At 40.1% G+C, this 16,756-nt stretch overlaps 1 protein-coding gene across 7 annotated transcripts in view; it reads left to right on the forward strand.

Annotated features, from left to right (window-relative positions):
- Positions 1-16,756, forward strand: part of RABEP1 (rabaptin, RAB GTPase binding effector protein 1) — a 104,643-nt gene that overhangs the window by 39,120 nt on the left and 48,767 nt on the right. For all 7 annotated transcript variants that reach the window (XM_028835942.2, XM_077969939.1, XM_077969940.1 and 4 more), the window contains 2 exons: positions 12,847-13,050; positions 16,063-16,223. In XM_028835942.2, the coding sequence (XP_028691775.1) occupies positions 12,847-13,050; positions 16,063-16,223 (365 nt within the window). The remainder of the gene's footprint in view (positions 1-12,846; positions 13,051-16,062; positions 16,224-16,756) is intronic.

Consider the following 16,756-nt stretch of genomic DNA (forward strand, 5'->3'; position numbering starts at 1 on the left):
GTACCCTTTGTAATAGTCTTATAATAATCTGGTAAATGCAAATAAATGTTTCCCTGAGTTCTGTGAGCCCAGTGACAAATTAATCAAACCTAAGGAGATAGTTGTAGGAACGTCAATTTATAGCCGGTCAGTCAGAAACACAGGTAAAATAATTTTGAAGCTTACAATTGGTATCAGAAGTGGGCTTCAGTCTTGTTAGACTGAATTTTCAGCTTGTGTGATCTGATGCTATTTCCAGGTAAATAGTGTCAGAATTAAATTAGAGGATACCCAATGGGAGTATGCTACCAAAATTACTGATTGGTTACTGGTGGGCGAAAAGTAATATGTGAATTATATCTCAATGAAGTTGTTACAAAAAAGTACAGTAAGCCAATCTAAGTAAAAAAAGATTACTAACACAAGAGAAATTACTGATATCAGAAATGAAAGAGGAGACTGCACTCTAGATCCCATATATAGTAAAAGGATAATATAAGAAAATTATGGAACAACTTCATGATTAATAACCTTTCAAAAAAAGCACTGTGCCCAGTTGTGTTCACTGGTGAGTTCTATCTGCCATTTAAGGAAGACACTATACCATGAGTTACACCAGTCTCTCCGAGTCTCTATTCTCTATAATCTTTCAGAAGATAGAAACAGAGGGAATACTTCCTAACTCATTCTGTGAGGTCTGCATAATCCTAGTCTTAAAACCATACAAAGACATTTAAAGAAAACTACAGACTCATATCTGTCATGCACATATATGCAAGATTCCTTGACAATATCTTAGCAAATCCAATCCAACAATGTATAAAAGTTACACACTGCAGCCAAGTGGCATTTGTGTAGGTACTCAAGACTGTTTCAACATTCAAAAATTAATGTGTAACTTACCATATTTGAGGTGATGGATATGCTAATTGTACTGATTTGATCATTTCACAATGTATAGATGTATCAGAATACCACTTTGTACCCAACACATATGTACAATTATTTTTTTTCAATTAAAAAGTTTAGGCTGGGAGCGGTGGCTCACGCCTGTAATCCCAGCACTTTGGGAGGCTGAGGTGGGTGGATCACGAGGTCAGAAGATCCAGACCATCCTGGCCAACATGGTGGAACCCTGTCGCTACTGAAATACAAAAAATTAGCCAAGCGTGGTGTGCACCTGTAATCCCAGCTACTAGGGAGGCTGAGGCAGGGGAATCGCTCAAACCCAGAGGCGGAGATTGCAGTGAGCTGAGATCATGCCACAGCACTCCAGCCTGGTGACAGAACGGGACTCCGTCTCAAAAAAAAAAAAAAAAAGAAATTTGTCACATATTTTTTTCCTTTTTGAGACCCAGACGGAGTTTCACTTCATCACCCAGGCTGGAGTGCAGTGGCGCAATCTCGGCTCACTGCAACCTCTGCCTCCCAGGTTCAAGCGATTTTCCTGCCTCAGTCTCCCAAGTAGCTGCAATTACAGACGCCCACCACACCTGGCTGATTTTTGTATTTTTAGCAGAGATGGGGTTTCACCATGTTGGCCAGGCTGGTCTTGAACTTCTGACCTCAATCTGCCTGCTTTGGCCTCCCAAAGTGTTGGGATTACAGGTGTGAGCCACCAAGCCCAGCTTACCAGAGAAATTTAACAAGGATATTGAAATAATTAAATTAAACAGAAGTCTCAGAACTGATAAATGTATTTTCTCAACTGGAAAATTCATTAGAGGCTTTCAGTAGCAAAATGGATCAAGCAGAGGAAAGAAGCAGTGACCTTGAAGACAGGCTGTTTGGAAAAACAAAGAGGAGAAAAAAGAATGAAAGCAATGAAGATGACCTACAGGATGTAGGAAAGTATTTCAAAAGACCAAAGCTAAGAATTGTTGGTCTTCAAGAGGGAGTTGAGCAAGAGCAAAGGTAGAAAGCTTATTCCAAGAAATAGCAGAAAACTCTCCAAAACTTGGGAAGGATATAAATATCCACATGCAGGAAGGCCAGAGGACACCAAAGGAATTTGACCCAAATAAAACTACCCCAAGGCATATAATAACCAACTCTCAATGGTCAAGGACAAAGAGAGGATCCTAAAAGTAGCAAGAGAAAAGTAGCAAATAACCCTAATGGAGCTTCAGTTAGTCTGTCAACAGACTTCTCAGTACAAACCATAAAGGCAAGGAAGGACTGGAATGACATCTTCAGTGTGCTGTGCTGAAAGAAAAAAAAAAAAATTGAACATCTAAGAATCATATATCCAACAAAGTTATCCTTCAGATATGAAGGAGAGAGATATTCTTCCAGACAAAAGTTGAGAGAATTGACAACTACTAGACCCATCCCACAAGAAGTGCTAAAGGGAGTTCTTCGATTTGAAATTTTGAAAATGCTAAGACACCAAAAAAAAGAAGTATAAAACACACTGGTAAAATTAAGTACATGGACAGACTCAGACATGGACAGAGTTAGACTCTTAATACTACAATTGGTAACTCTAGTATAAAGCCCAAAAGACAAATCTACCAAGAACAGTAATAGCTATGGCAGCCTATTCAGAGATAGGTAATGTAGATATGTGTAAGTTGAGACTACTAAAATTCAGAATGTGGGGAAAGTGGAGCTAAGTTGTAGAGGTTTTTTCCCCACTTTTTTCTTTGTTTCTATTTTTTAAGATGTATTCTCTTTAAAGTAACTTGTTATCTACGAGATGTTTTTTGTAAGCCTTGTGATAAAAACAAAACAAAAACCCATAATAGATTCATTAAAAATCAAAAGCAGTGAATTAAGACATACTACCAGAAAAAATCATTAAGCCCCAAAGACAGAAAGGAAGAGAGGAGTTACAAAGCAACCAGAAAACAAGCAATACAATGGCAGTAGTTTAAGTCCTTTCTTATAGATAACACTGAATGTATATGGATTCAGTTCTCCAATTTAAAGCCTGAGTGGCTGAATGGTTAAAGAAGCCACAACTATATGCTGCCTATAAGAAACCCACTTTGGCTGGGTACAGTGGCTCATGCCTGTAATCCCAGTATTTTGGGAGGTTGAGGTGGGAGGATCACTTGAGACCAGGAGTTTGAGACCAGCCTGGGCAGCAAAGTGAGACCCTGGCTCTACAAAAAATAAAACTGGCCGAGTGCAGTGGCTCACACCTGTAATCCCAGCATTTTGGGAGGCCAAGGTGGAAGGATTGCTTGAGCCCAGGAGATCGAGACCAGCCCGGGCAACATAGTGAGACCCCATCTCTACTAAAAAGTACAAGATGTGGTGGCATGTGCCTGTGGTCCCAGCTACTTGGGAGCCTGAGTTGAGAGGATCACTTAAGCCCAGGAAGTCAAGGCTGCAGTGAGCTGTGATTGTGCCACTGCACTCCAGCCTTGGTGAGAGAGTGAGACCCTATCTCAAAGTAGAAATTAGCTGGGCATGCTGGCATGTGCATGTGGTCCCAGATACACAGTAGGCTGAGGCAGGAGAGTTGCTTCATCAAGCCTGAGAGGTTGAGGCTACAGTGAGCCGTATTTGTGCCACTGCACTCCAGCGTAGGTAGCAGAGCATGACCATGTCTCTCACCACAATCAAGTAGATTACTCCTGAGGATGCAAGGAGGGTTCAGTATACACACTAAACAAATGTGATACATCACATTAACATAACCAAGAACAAAAGCCATATGGTTGGCCAGGTGTAGTGGCTCATGCCTGTAAACCCAACACTTTGGGAGGCCGAGGCGGGCGGATCACTTGAGGCCAGGAGTTCGAGACCAGCCTGGCCAACATGGTGAAACTCCGTCTTTACCAAAAATTCAAAAAATTAACCTGGCATGGTGGTGCACACCTGTAATCCCAGCTACTCTGGAGATTGAGGCATGAGAATCGCTTGAACCTGGGAGGTGGAGGTTGCAGTGAGCTGAGATTATGCCACTGCACTCCAGCCTGGGTGATGGAGTGAGACTCTGTCTCAAAAAAAAAACAACAAAAACCATATGGTTATTTCAATAGATGCTGCACAAGCATTCAGTAAAATTCAACACCTCTTTATGATACAAACCCTCATCAAATTGTGTGTAGAAGGAACACACCTCAAAATAATAAAGGGCATACATGACAAACCCACAACTAACATCATACTGTATGGAGAAGAGTTGAAGGCCTTTCCTCTGAGATCTGGAGCAAGACAAGGATGCCCACTTTAACCAGTTTTATTTAACATAGTATTGGAAATTGCAGCCAGAACAGTTAGGCAAGAGAAATAAAGGGCATCCAAATTGGAAAGCATGAAGTTAAGTTTGTCTTGTTCACAGATGACACAATCTTATACTTTGAAAAACTTAAAGACACCACCAAAAAAGTGTTTAGACTGATAAATTTAGTAAAGTCACAGAACACAAAATACACAAACATCATTAGCATGAATATATACCAACAGTGAACAGTCTGAAAAAGCAACCCCATTTACAGTGGCTACAACACACACACATACACACACACACACACACACACACACACACACACATATATCTAGGAATTTAACCAAAGAAGTGAAAGATCTGTAAAACACTGATGAAAGAAATTTAAGAGGACACACACAAATGGAAAGATATTCCATGGTCATGGATTTAGGAGAGTTAATATTGTTGAAATGACAATACTACCCAAAGCAATTTACAGATTAAATACAATTCCTATCAAAATACCAATGACATTTTTCACAGAAACAGTAAAAGAAATCTTAAAATTTGTATGGAACCAGGAAAGACCCTGAATAACCAAGGCTATACTTAGCAAAAATAACAAAGCTGTAGGCAGAACTATATAACATCAAAATGTACTACAAAGCTATAGTAACCCAGTCAGCATGGCACTGGCATAAAAACTGACGCATAGACTAATGGAACAGAACAGAGTACCCAGAAACAAATCCATGCATTTGCAGTCAACTCATCTGCAGCAAAGTCACCAAGAACATTCAATGAGAAAAGGAGAGTCTCTTTAATAAATGGTGGTAGGATGACTGGATAACCATTTGCAGAAGAATGAAATTAGGCCCCATCTCTCTCCATATACACAACAGTCAAAATAGATTAAAGATTTAAATCTAAGACCTGAAACTATGAAACCACTAGAGGAAAACATTGGGGAAATAGACATTGGTCGGAGCAGAGATTTGTGTGTGTGTAAGACCTCAAAAGCATAGGCAAAAATAGACAAATGGGATTACATCAGGCCAGGAAGCCTCTGCCAATAAAGGAAACAAAGTGAAGAGACAAGCCACAGAATGGGAGAAAATATTTGCAAACTACCCATCTCATAAGGGATTAATAACTACAATATATAAAGAAGTCAGTAACCAAAAAGCAAATCTTATTTAAACACAAGCAAAATATTTGAATAGGCATTTTTCAAAAGACATAAATGGCCAAGAGGTATGTGAAGAGATGCTCAACATCACTAATCATTAGAGAAATGCAAAGCAAAACTACAATGGGATATCCTGTCACCGCAGTCAGAATGGCTTTTATCAAAAAGACATTCATCCACTGAAGGTGGGAATGTAAATTAGTATAGCCACTGTGGAGAATAGTATGGAGGATCCTCAAAAGACTAAAAAAAGAGTTGCTGTATGATCCAGCAATTCCACTATTGGATATATATCCAAAAGAAATGAAATCATTGGGTGTGGTGGCTCATGCCTGTAATCCTAGCACTTTGGGAGGCCGAGGCAGGTGGATTACCTGAGCTCAGGAGTTCAAGACCAGCCTGGGCAACATGGTGAAACCCCGTCTCTACTGAAAAAGCAAAAACAAACCAAACCCCCCCCCCCGAAAAAAAAAAATTAGGCGTAGTGGTGTGTGCCTGTAATCCCAGCTACTTGGGAAACTGAGGCAGGAGAATCCCTTGAACCTGGGAAGTAGAGGTTGCAGTGAGCCAAGGTCACACCATTGCACTCCAACCTGGGCAACAAGAGCAAAACTCCGTCTAAAAAAAAAAAAAGAAAGCATGAAATCCTGTGATTTGCAGCAACATGGATGGAACTGGAAGTCATGATATCAAATGAAAGAAGCCAAGCACCGAAAGACAAGTGTCACATGGTCTCACTTGTGGGCGGTCATGAGAAGACAGACTAGACTGGTGGTACGAAGGTCAGGGAAAGCTGGGCTCGGGGGAGATGAAGAGAAGTTGCTTAATGGGTATGAATATATGGTTTGATAGAAGAAATAAGACCTAGTGTTAAAACAGATCAATAGGGTGACTCTTGTTTACAGTAATCTATTCTGGCCGGGCGCAGTGGCTCACGCCTGTAATCCCAGCACTTTGGGAGGCCGAGGCGGGCGGATCAGGAGATCGAGACCATCCTGGCTAACCCGGTGAAACCCCGTCTCCACCAAAAACACAAAAAAATAGCCGGGCGTTGTGGCAGGCGCCTGTAGTCCCAGCTACTCGGCGGGAGAATGGAGTGAACCCAGGAGGCGGAGATTGCAGTGAGTCGAGATCACACCACTGCACTCCAATCTGGGTGACAGATATAGGCTCCGTCTCAAAAAAAAAAAAAAAGTACAGTAATCTATTCTAGATTTCAAAATAGCTAGAATAATTCGAATGGTTCTAGCGTAAAGAAAAGACAACCCCTGGTGCCATGGGGATGAAAAAAGAACGACAAATATTTAGGGTAATAGATACCCCAACTACACCCAGTTTGATTTTTACAAGTTACATTAATGTATTATCACATGTACTTTGAACTATGTACCTCTATTATGCATCAATAAAAATAAAATGCAATGGTAACAAAATGAACAGCCCCATTACCACATGGGCAAAAGACCCAAACACCTCACTAAAGAATATATACAGATGTCAAGTGAGTAGATGAAAAGATTATTAGACTATGAGAATGGCCTAAATCCAAAATACTGCCAATACCGACAAATGCTGGTGAGGATGTGGAGCAACAACAACAACCATTGCTGGTGGGAATGCAAAATGACGTAGCCACTTTGGGATATAGTTTAGTGGTTTCTTACAAAACTAGGCATACTCTTGCCTTTTGATTCAGCAGTCATGCTCCTTGGTATGTAATTAAATGACTTGAGAAGACTTTGTCCCCAAAACTTGCACAAATATATTTATAACAGCTTTATTCATAATTGTCACAACTTGGAAGCATGGAAGATGTCCTTCAGTAGGTTAATGGATGAATAAACTGGTATATTGAGACAGTGGAATATTATTCCATGCTCAAAAGAAATGAGCTATTAAGTCATGAACAGACATGGAGGAAAGTTAATGCATACTACTAAGTGAAAGAAGGCAATTTGAAAAGGCCATATACTGTATGATTCCAAGCATATGACATTCTGGAAGAGGCAAAACTATGGAAACAAAACGAAAAAAGATCAGTGGTTGCCAGGGGTAGGAGGAAGAGGGGGTGAATACGTAGAGTACAGAGAATTTTTAGAGCAGTGAAACTATTTTGTGTGATACTATGGTGGTGGGAACATGTCGTTATACATTTGTTAAAACCCATAGAATGTACCACATTAAGAGTGAACCCTAGTGTAAACTAAGTGGGTGATGATAATGTACCATTGTAGGTTCATCAGTTGTATCAAATGTGCCACTGTGGTACAGGGTGCCTGTAGTAGAGGAGTGTGGATGTACAGGGCTATGGGGCATATGGGAAACCTCTATTTTCTGCTCAGTTTTGCTGAGAACCTGAAACTGCTAAAAAGTTTATTAAAAAAAATAAAATACAGTTATGTATTGCTTAGTGATGGCGATACATTCTCAGAAATGCATCATTTGGTGATTTTGTCCTTGTGCGAACCTGATGGAGTGTACTGACAAACACCTAGATGGTACAGCCTACTACACACGTAGGCTACATGGTATAGCCTATTGCTACTAAACTGAAAAGCTGTACGGCACATTACTGAATACTGTAGGCAGTTATAACAGTGATACTTTTGTATTAAACATAGCTAAACAGGCCGGGCTTGGTGGCTCATGCCTGTAATCTCCGTACTTTGGGAGGCCGAGGTGGGTGGATCACCTGAGCTCAAGAGTTCGAGACCAGCCTGGCCAACATGGCGACACTCCATCTTTACCAAAAATATAAAAATTAGCTGGGTGTGGTGGCACATGCCTGTAATCCCAGCTACTTGGGAGACTGAGGCAGGAGAATCGCTTGAAGTTGGGAGTCGGAGGTTGCAGTGAGCTGAGATCGTGCACTGCACTCTAGCCTGGCCGACAGAGTGAGATTCTGTCTCAAAAAAAAAAAAACAAAACAAAAACAAACAAAAAAAAAAACCCAAAAAGCAACATAGCTAAACATAGACAAGATGTGTGACACTATGATGTTGCCATGGCTAGATGTCATTAGGCAATAAGAATTTTTCAGCCCCTATAATCCATGTAACCACTGTCATGTATATTTTTTGTTGTTGACTAAAACGTGATTATTTTGCATATGACTGTGTGTCTGAGATTTGTCTCATAATATATATGGAGTGCATATGGATGGATTGGGGATGATTTGCCATGAGTGTATGGTTACTAGAGCTGGCTGGTGCATACATGAAGTTTATAATAATTTTTGATATCTGGTAGGGTAAGTCTCCCCACTTATTCAAAATGATCATGGCCTTTTTGTTAAACTTTTTCTTATATAAACATTTAAAAATAGACAAAAGTAGACAAAACAGTATAAAGCTATGTTAATTTAGACAGTATATAAAGTATTGGCATGAAAATAGACAACTTTTATAGAACAGAGTTCCCCAAATCGAACCCTCACAAATGTGGAAATTTGAAATATGACAAAGATGGCATTGTCAGGATGGGAAAAGACTGGGACAATGGGCATAGGACAAGGAGAACATCTGTACAGATAAAGCAGGTTTCAGTTTCACACCTGAATACCTGTCAGCATTGTATGTGATATATTGAGACTGTGATATTCTAATTAATGAATGAAGTAGTTATCAACAATCAACAATGTTGAGGGCTAAGAAGTAACTGCAAAAGAACATTAAGGTTTTAAAACCTGCAGCATAAGTAAAGGTGTAACATATATGCACTGTAATGATAAACCCAAATTCCCGACGGTTGTTACCTCAGGGGAAGGTAGTGTCTTTGCGATGTTTTGTTTCCTGAAGTTAAGAAATGGAAGGAGATGTAGCAAAATATTAAAAATGATGGGTCTAGGTTATAGGTAATAGGTGCCCATTACAGAACTTTTTGTATTGTTTCTGTTCTTCAAGTAGTTTATAATGCTTTATAGCATTAGTATAGGCCAGGCCTAGTGACGCATGCCTGTAAGGGCACATCACTTGAGCCTAGGAGTTGGAGATTAGCCTGGGCAGCATGACAAAACCCCCTCTCTACAAAAAATACAAAAATCAGCAGGGTGTATTGGCACATGCCTATAGTCCCAGCTACGTGGGAAGCTGAGGTGAGAGGATCACTTCAGCCTGGGAGGCAGAGATTGCAGTGAGCCGAGCTTGCATCACTGCACTCCAGCCTGGGCGATAGAGTGAGAAGCTGTCTTTAAAAAAAAAAAAAAAATGGCCGGGCGCAGTGACTCATGCCTGTAATCCCAGCACTTTGGAATCCGAGGCAGGTGGAACACAAGGTCAGGAGTTCAAGACTAGCCTGGCCAAGATGGTGAAACCCTGTCTCTACTAAAACTACAAAAATTAGCCAGGTGTGGTGGCAGGTGCCTGTAATCCCAGCTACTCGGGAGGCTGAGGCAGGAGAATCGCTTGAACCCGGATGGCAGAGGTTGCGCCACTGCACTCTAGCCTGGGCGACAGAGTGAGACTTTGTCTCAAAAAAAAAAAAAAATATATATATATATATATGTGTGTGTGTGTGTGTGTGTGTGTGTGTGTATATGTATATATATAACCAAATGAAGTACTTGAATCTTGTTTTGATCTTAAACAAAATATTCAGAAAGACTTTTTTTTTTTTTTTTTTTGTTCAATTGGAGAAGTTTTACCAGAGATTTGGTATTAGTTATCAGGCAGTCATTAATTTTGTTTTGTGTGACAGTGGCACTTTGTTTATATAAGAAACTCTCCATATTTTTAGAGAGGCATCTATACAATACATTAGATAATGTAATATTTCTGGGGCTTTAAAATACTACAGGAAAGAAAAAGGATAGTTTAAATAAGCATGGCAGGCTGGGTGTGGTAGCGCACGCCTGTAATCCTAGCACTTTGGGAAGCTGAGGCGGGTGGATCACCTGAGGTCAGGAGTTCAAGACCAGCCTGGCCAACAAGGCGAAACTCCGTCTCTACTAAAAATACAAAAATTAGCCGGGCGTGGTGGCACGTGCCTGTAATCCCAGCTACTCGGGAGGTTGAAGCAGGAGAATCTGTTGAACCCAGAAGGCAGAGGTTGCAGTGAACCAAGATCGTGCCACTGCACTCTAGCCTGGGCAACAAGAGCGAGACTCTGTCTCAAAAAATAAATAAGTCTGGCAAATCTTGATTCCTGTTGAGTCTTGGTGAAAGTTGTATGAAGGATTGTTGTAGTATATCCTCAACTTCTGAATATGCTTGAAAATTTTTATAATTACATATACAGCAGTAAAAGCAATAAACGAATGTTGGAACTCCTACTATTGACAAACGTGTTTGAAATGCTTTACTACAAAAAATTAAGATTTTCTAACTTTATTTTAAACTTCTGTTTGTCTCCTGTTTTTTTGTATTATATATATAAATATAACATTCGCATATAATATATATTCATATATAATAACTAAAGTTAGTGTTGACCAAGTTTTCCTCCAGGCTCTCTATTTCACTTTTAAGTGCCAAAAATGGATATTTAGGTTTGGTATTTGTTTACAGTTTTTCTTTTCATAATGACAGCTTGGTTGTGAATACCTCTGGGTAATCTCCAACAAATCAAAAGTACCAGAGGTAATTAGCACGAGGACCTGTTAAGTATGTAAACTTGAGCCTTGAAAAAATTGTAGTACCCAAAAATGAATAAAATACCCCAGAAATAATGCTTTTTCTTTTTTTTTCACTTTTTATGAAACAGTTTGACACTCAGAATATAGAGTTGACACACATAAACTTTTCCTTTGTGGTTTCACGTGTTTATAACTTTCTGGGTTAGTCCTAGTTGCATGCCTACCACGACTTCCTAGGTGTCCGTCTTTAAGCGACTTTACACAGTTCCTTTTAGTAATTAATGTTCTTAAAACTGTCTTTGGCTAGAGATTCAGAGTATTTTAAGAGCGATGGAAACTGATGTTGAGAGAGTCAAGATTTCAGAACAACTTAGCATGACTAGGTATTTCCCTGTGTAACTTGGACTACCAAATCATTAACTCCTGTGATTGTTTGATAACAATGAATGTTTCACAACATTTAAAAGTTCTTTTATTTTACTATTGGATTTTTATAAGTAGTTAGAAATTTATGCAAGAAAGTATTGCCACTGTCTTCATGAGGCAACCGAGACTTCCGAGTCTTGTGATTTCCTTAAAGTCATCAGCTGGTTAGTGGTAGAGTTAGATCTTAAATCAGTTTATTTTCTTGGTCAGTTTGGCTTAGTTATTGTGCTTTGGAGAGGAAATTGATAATTTTACAAAGATGAACAATTTTTTTTTCATAAATACCTTACAAGTTGAGATGCTAAAAGACATAAGGTAAGGCCGGGCGCGGTGTCTCACACCTATAATCCCAGCGCTTTGGGAGGCTGAGGCGGGAGGATCATTTCAGCCCAGGAGGCCAAGACCAGCCTGGGCAGCATAGTGAAAATGTCTCTACAAGAAATTTCGAAAATTAGCTGGGCATGATGGTGCAGGCCTGCAGTCCTAGCTACTCAGGAGGCTGAGGTGGGAGGATCGATTGAACCCAGGAATTTGAGGTTATAGTGGTCTATGATTGCGTCACTGCACTCCAGCCTGGGCGACAATTGAGACCCTGTCTCTTAACTTTTTTTTTTTTTTTTTTTTAAGAAACACAGCAGCTGACTGGGAAAAGTTTTGTAAGAGAAGACAGATTTAATATCCAGAATATATAAAATGCTCTTACAGATCAGAAGGAAGATCATTCATTAGAAGCAAATGTAAAGAATATCACCAAACAGGAAATGAGTCAGTAGTAAATATATGAAAAGATGCTCAAACTCCTTATTAACAGGGGAAATGTAGATTAAAATGACCATTTGCTACCCATGATATTTACAAGAATTTTTAAAAGATGGAAAATAGTGACTATTGTTAAGGGTAGGGGAAAACAATCACACATCCCCATATACTGTTGGTAAGTTCATCTTTTTTTTTGAAGTCAGTTTGGCCAAACATATGTTCTGCCTGGGCTTAAACCATGTAGGAGGCACATTACATCAACTTAGTATTTAAAAGATGGTAAGAAGGAGCTGAGAAATTAATGCTAACTTTAAAGAATATAGGTCTAGTCACTGCCATGTGCTCTGGCTTTCTTTTCTCTTTTATTAAACATCTTTTGAATGTTTGTAGAAGGTACTGTTACTAATTAGCATTTCCAATAAATTATCATTACAACAACCTTGTGAGGTGGCTATTTTTAACTTCCATTTTGCAGATGTGGAAACTTAGGCCAGAGAGATTAAATAACATGACCAAGTTCATTTAGTCAGCAGATGGGAATGTGTAAATTGAGCTTTAAAACCATGACCGTAACCACTGGATCATTAGATAGATAGTAGCAATTGGTTTGTGATACCCAGCATACCTTAAGTCTCATCTCTATTAAAAGGATGTCATTTTGTATGTTTATATTTTTAAATTTAATATCTTATTTCTTTATCAGAATGCCGGTCTGATAAAAGTGAACATTAATGGACCGTCTTTTACTTTTCTCTCCAGAGGATCTGAAGAGGCAAAATGCAGTATTACAAGCTGCACAAGATGATTTGGGACACCTTCGAACCCAGCTGTGGGAAGCTCAAGCAGAGATGGAGAATATTAAGGCGATTGCCACAGTCTCTGAGAACACCAAGCAAGAAGCTATAGATGAAGTGAAAAGACAGTGGAGAGAAGAAGTTGCTTCACTTCAGGCTGTTATGAAAGGTAAAGACAAACAGAGATCAATTTTTTGATTTTCTAAGATACCCGATTCTGATGATTGAGAATATTTTCAGAGAATCTTAAAATATATCCAGAGTTTCATTTGTGGTTTTATGTACTGTCATCATCAAGATATACTTTCAGATAAAAGAGAAGTCACTGATAACATAAATGGGTATATCAATCCTATCTAACTTAATAATGGAGAGTTATAATAGGAATGTTACAGAGATAATGCATTAAATGAGGACTGTACTTTGTAAGGCTTAAAAGTCGATTTCTTCTAGGAGGCAGGCTAGTAATGTCAAAGAATAAAGCTGTATGGGCACAGGGAATGTGCTGGAGTAGAGAGAGCTGCCATGCAAAGGGTAAAGTAACTGTTTACATTGATGAGCTTCAGCTAATTATTGCCCTTCCAGTGTAGTTTGGCCATATGGCTTAGAATTTTTTTTTTTTTTTTTTTTTGAGATGGAATCTCGCTGTGTTGCCCAGCCTGGGGTGCAGTGGTGCAGTCTCAGTTCACTCTACTCACTGCAACCTCCGCCTCCCGGGCTCAAGCGATTCTCCTGCGTCAGCCTCCCGAGTAGCTGAGATTACAAGCATGTGCCACCACACCTGGCTAATTTTGTATTTTTAGTAGAGACGGGGTTTCTCCATGTTGGTCCGGCTGGTCTTAAACTCCTGACCTCAGGTGATTCACCTGCCTCGGCCTCCCGAAGTCCTGGGATTACAGGTGTGAGCCACCGCACCCGGCCTGGCTTAGATTTTTTAAGAAACTTTATATATGAAATCTTCACTGCACTGTGTTGGGTAGAATGGCCTAGGCTAGGGTAGGCTTCATGGGCTGCCACCTTTCGTCTAAAAGAAGAGACATAGTTTAGTCTCAGACTCCTTTTGGCACTAGTGCTTCATTACTTCCCAAATTTCTGAGAAGATGATGATGAAACAAAGTAAGTTGTCACTGAATCCTTGGGTTCCTGGAATTAGTTAATACTCTGTTTTATTTTTTATTTTTTGAGACGGAGTCTTACTCTGTCGCCCAGTCTGGAGTGCAGTGGCACGATCTCGGCTCACTGCAACCTCTGCCTTCCTGGTTCAAGCGATTCTCCAGCCTCAGTCTCCCAAGTAACTGGGACTACAGGCGCATGGCACCACGCCTGGCTAATTTTTTGTATTTTTAGTAGGGACGGGGTTTCACCGTGTTAGCCAGGATGGTCTTGATCTCCTGACCTCGTGATCTGCCTGCCTTGGCCTCCAAAAGTGCTGGGATTACAGGTGTGAGCCACCGCGCCCGGCCTGGATTAGTTAATATTCTAAATGTGAAATAGTGATGACTTTTTCCACCGTGTTTGCAATTGTGTGTCACTTTTTGCCTTAGTGCTCTTTATAAAAAGGCAGGTGAAGCTAGCCCTATTTCTGAGTATGTAGCTATGACCTAGAGATTACTCTAGGCTTCATGTAACAAACCTGACTACGATGATTTACCAAAATAGGAGTTCGTTTTTCTCCCAGAACACGAAATCCAAAGGTAGATACCCCAGGCCTGGTTGCGTTGGTTCCATGATGTCAACAATGCCTCAGACTCCTTCAGCCCTTCTGTTCTTTCATCCTTAGCATATGGTTTTCAACTTAATCTTTGCCTTAGCTGAAAAATAGCTGCTTCTCCTTCAGTCTGCATCAGAAAAGCAAAAGTTTTCTAGAACTACCCAGCATATCCCTTTCACTTTGTTGACCAAGTGTGTGGTCACTCATAACTACAAGGGAAACTGGACAATGTAGTTTTAAAATTGCGCACACTGACTTCCTAAACAAAATTGGAGTCTTACCAGTAAGGACGAAGGAGTGGAAATTAATGGGCAATCAACAGGATCTGTCACATAATTTTTTTTTTTTTTTTTTTTTTTGAGATACTTAGGGTTGAGTGCAGTGGCGCGATCTCGGCTCACTGCAACCTCCGCCTCCTGGGTTCAGGCAGTTGTCGTGCCTCTGCCTCCCAAGTAGCTGGGACCACAGACATATGCCATCACACCCAGATAATCTTTTCTTTTCCCTTTCACTTTCCCTTCCCTTCTCTTTTTTTGAGACAGAGTCTCACTCTGTCACCCAGGCTGGAGTGCAGTAGCACGATCTCGGCTCACTGCAACCTCTACCTCCCAGGTTCAAGTGATCCTCCTGCCTCAGCCTCCCCAGTAGCTGGGATTACAGGTGCCCACCACCACGCCTGGCTAATTTTTGTAATTTTAGTAGAGACGGGGTTTCACCTCATTGACCAAAATGGTCTTGAACTCCTCACCTCAGGTGATCCACCTGCCTTGGCCTCCCAAAGTGCTGGGATTACAGGCATGAGCCACCGCACCTGGCAATTTTTCTCTCTTTGGTAGAAATGGGGTTTTGCCATGTCAGCCAGGCTGGTTTTGAAATCCTGGCTTCAAGTGATCCTCCTGTCTGCCTCCCACAGTGCTAGGATTACAGGTGTGTGTGAGCCACTAAGCCTGGCCATATTTTAGGATTATATCAAAGAGAAAGCCATTTTTTAAAGAGCTTATAGAGTTTGCCTCAAGTTACAATCTTGGGTTTTAGTAAACTATTCCAGAAATATATCCCTTTTCTCACACTTCCAGGTAGTGGGATTGGGCGACATATTATATTTGCCTTGGGAACCATAGTATATGTCTAAGAACATAGATTTTGGAGTTGGCCTTAAGTTTGAATTCTAGCTTTGCTTCATTCTGGACGTGAAACATTGGCCAGACTAGTTAACCTTTCCTAAGATTCTCTCATTCGTAAAATAATACAGGACACAGGTTTATTGTGAAGATTAGAAGTGATGATTTAAAGCCTTTATTTCTGTATATCATAAGAACTACAACTAGTTTGTTTTGTTTTTTAGTGAATTAAACATTTTCCAGAAATTAGACGTAAGCTTTTTATATAACTTTAAAAATTTTCATGTGCCAGGTTATTTTTTTTTTTTTCATAATGCTTAGATGTGAAATATGTGGTGATGTTTTGTAGAAACAGTTCGTGACTATGAGCACCAGTTCCACCTTAGGCTGGAGCAGGAGCGAGCACAGTGGGCACAGTATAGAGAATCCGCAGAGAGGGAAATAGCTGACTTAAGAAGAAGGCTGTCTGAAGGTCAAGAGGAGGAAAATTTAGAAAATGAAATGAAAAAGGTATGAAGGAATGTGTTCATCTGTAGAAATATTTGAATTCAAATGCAGAGTGCTCTAATATTGTTGTGTAATAGAAAGTAATAGAAGTACTTTGATATTTCCTGTGAGAGTAATTATTTGGACATAGACCTAAACATAGTACTAAATAATGTTGTATCTGTGGCTAACTCTGTCATCTTCTTCAAAGTTTTGAGCAAATGTCACTACTTCATGGGGTTTATCCCGACCACCTGCCATTTAACATCGCAGCCTGCCAACTTCCCTCTGCCGCCTGTCACTACTCTCGTCTCCCTTATCCTTCTCTAGTTTTTCTCTTTCCATAGCACGTATTTCCTTACACTATACAGAGTTCACCTGTTGTGTTTATTGTTTACTGTCTTTCTTTCCTTGCTAAAATATAAGCTCTGTGAAGGCAAGAGTTTCTCTTTCTCTCTCTCTTTTTTTTTAATAGATTCGGGGGAACATGTGCTTGTTTTTTATTTGTATATCCTAAATGCTTAGCATAGTGTCTAGGAGATAGGTGCTTGAATTCC

The sequence above is a fragment of the Macaca mulatta genome, chromosome 16 (assembly GCF_049350105.2).
Source record: "Macaca mulatta isolate MMU2019108-1 chromosome 16, T2T-MMU8v2.0, whole genome shotgun sequence".
Classification (NCBI taxonomy): domain Eukaryota; kingdom Metazoa; phylum Chordata; class Mammalia; order Primates; family Cercopithecidae; genus Macaca; species Macaca mulatta.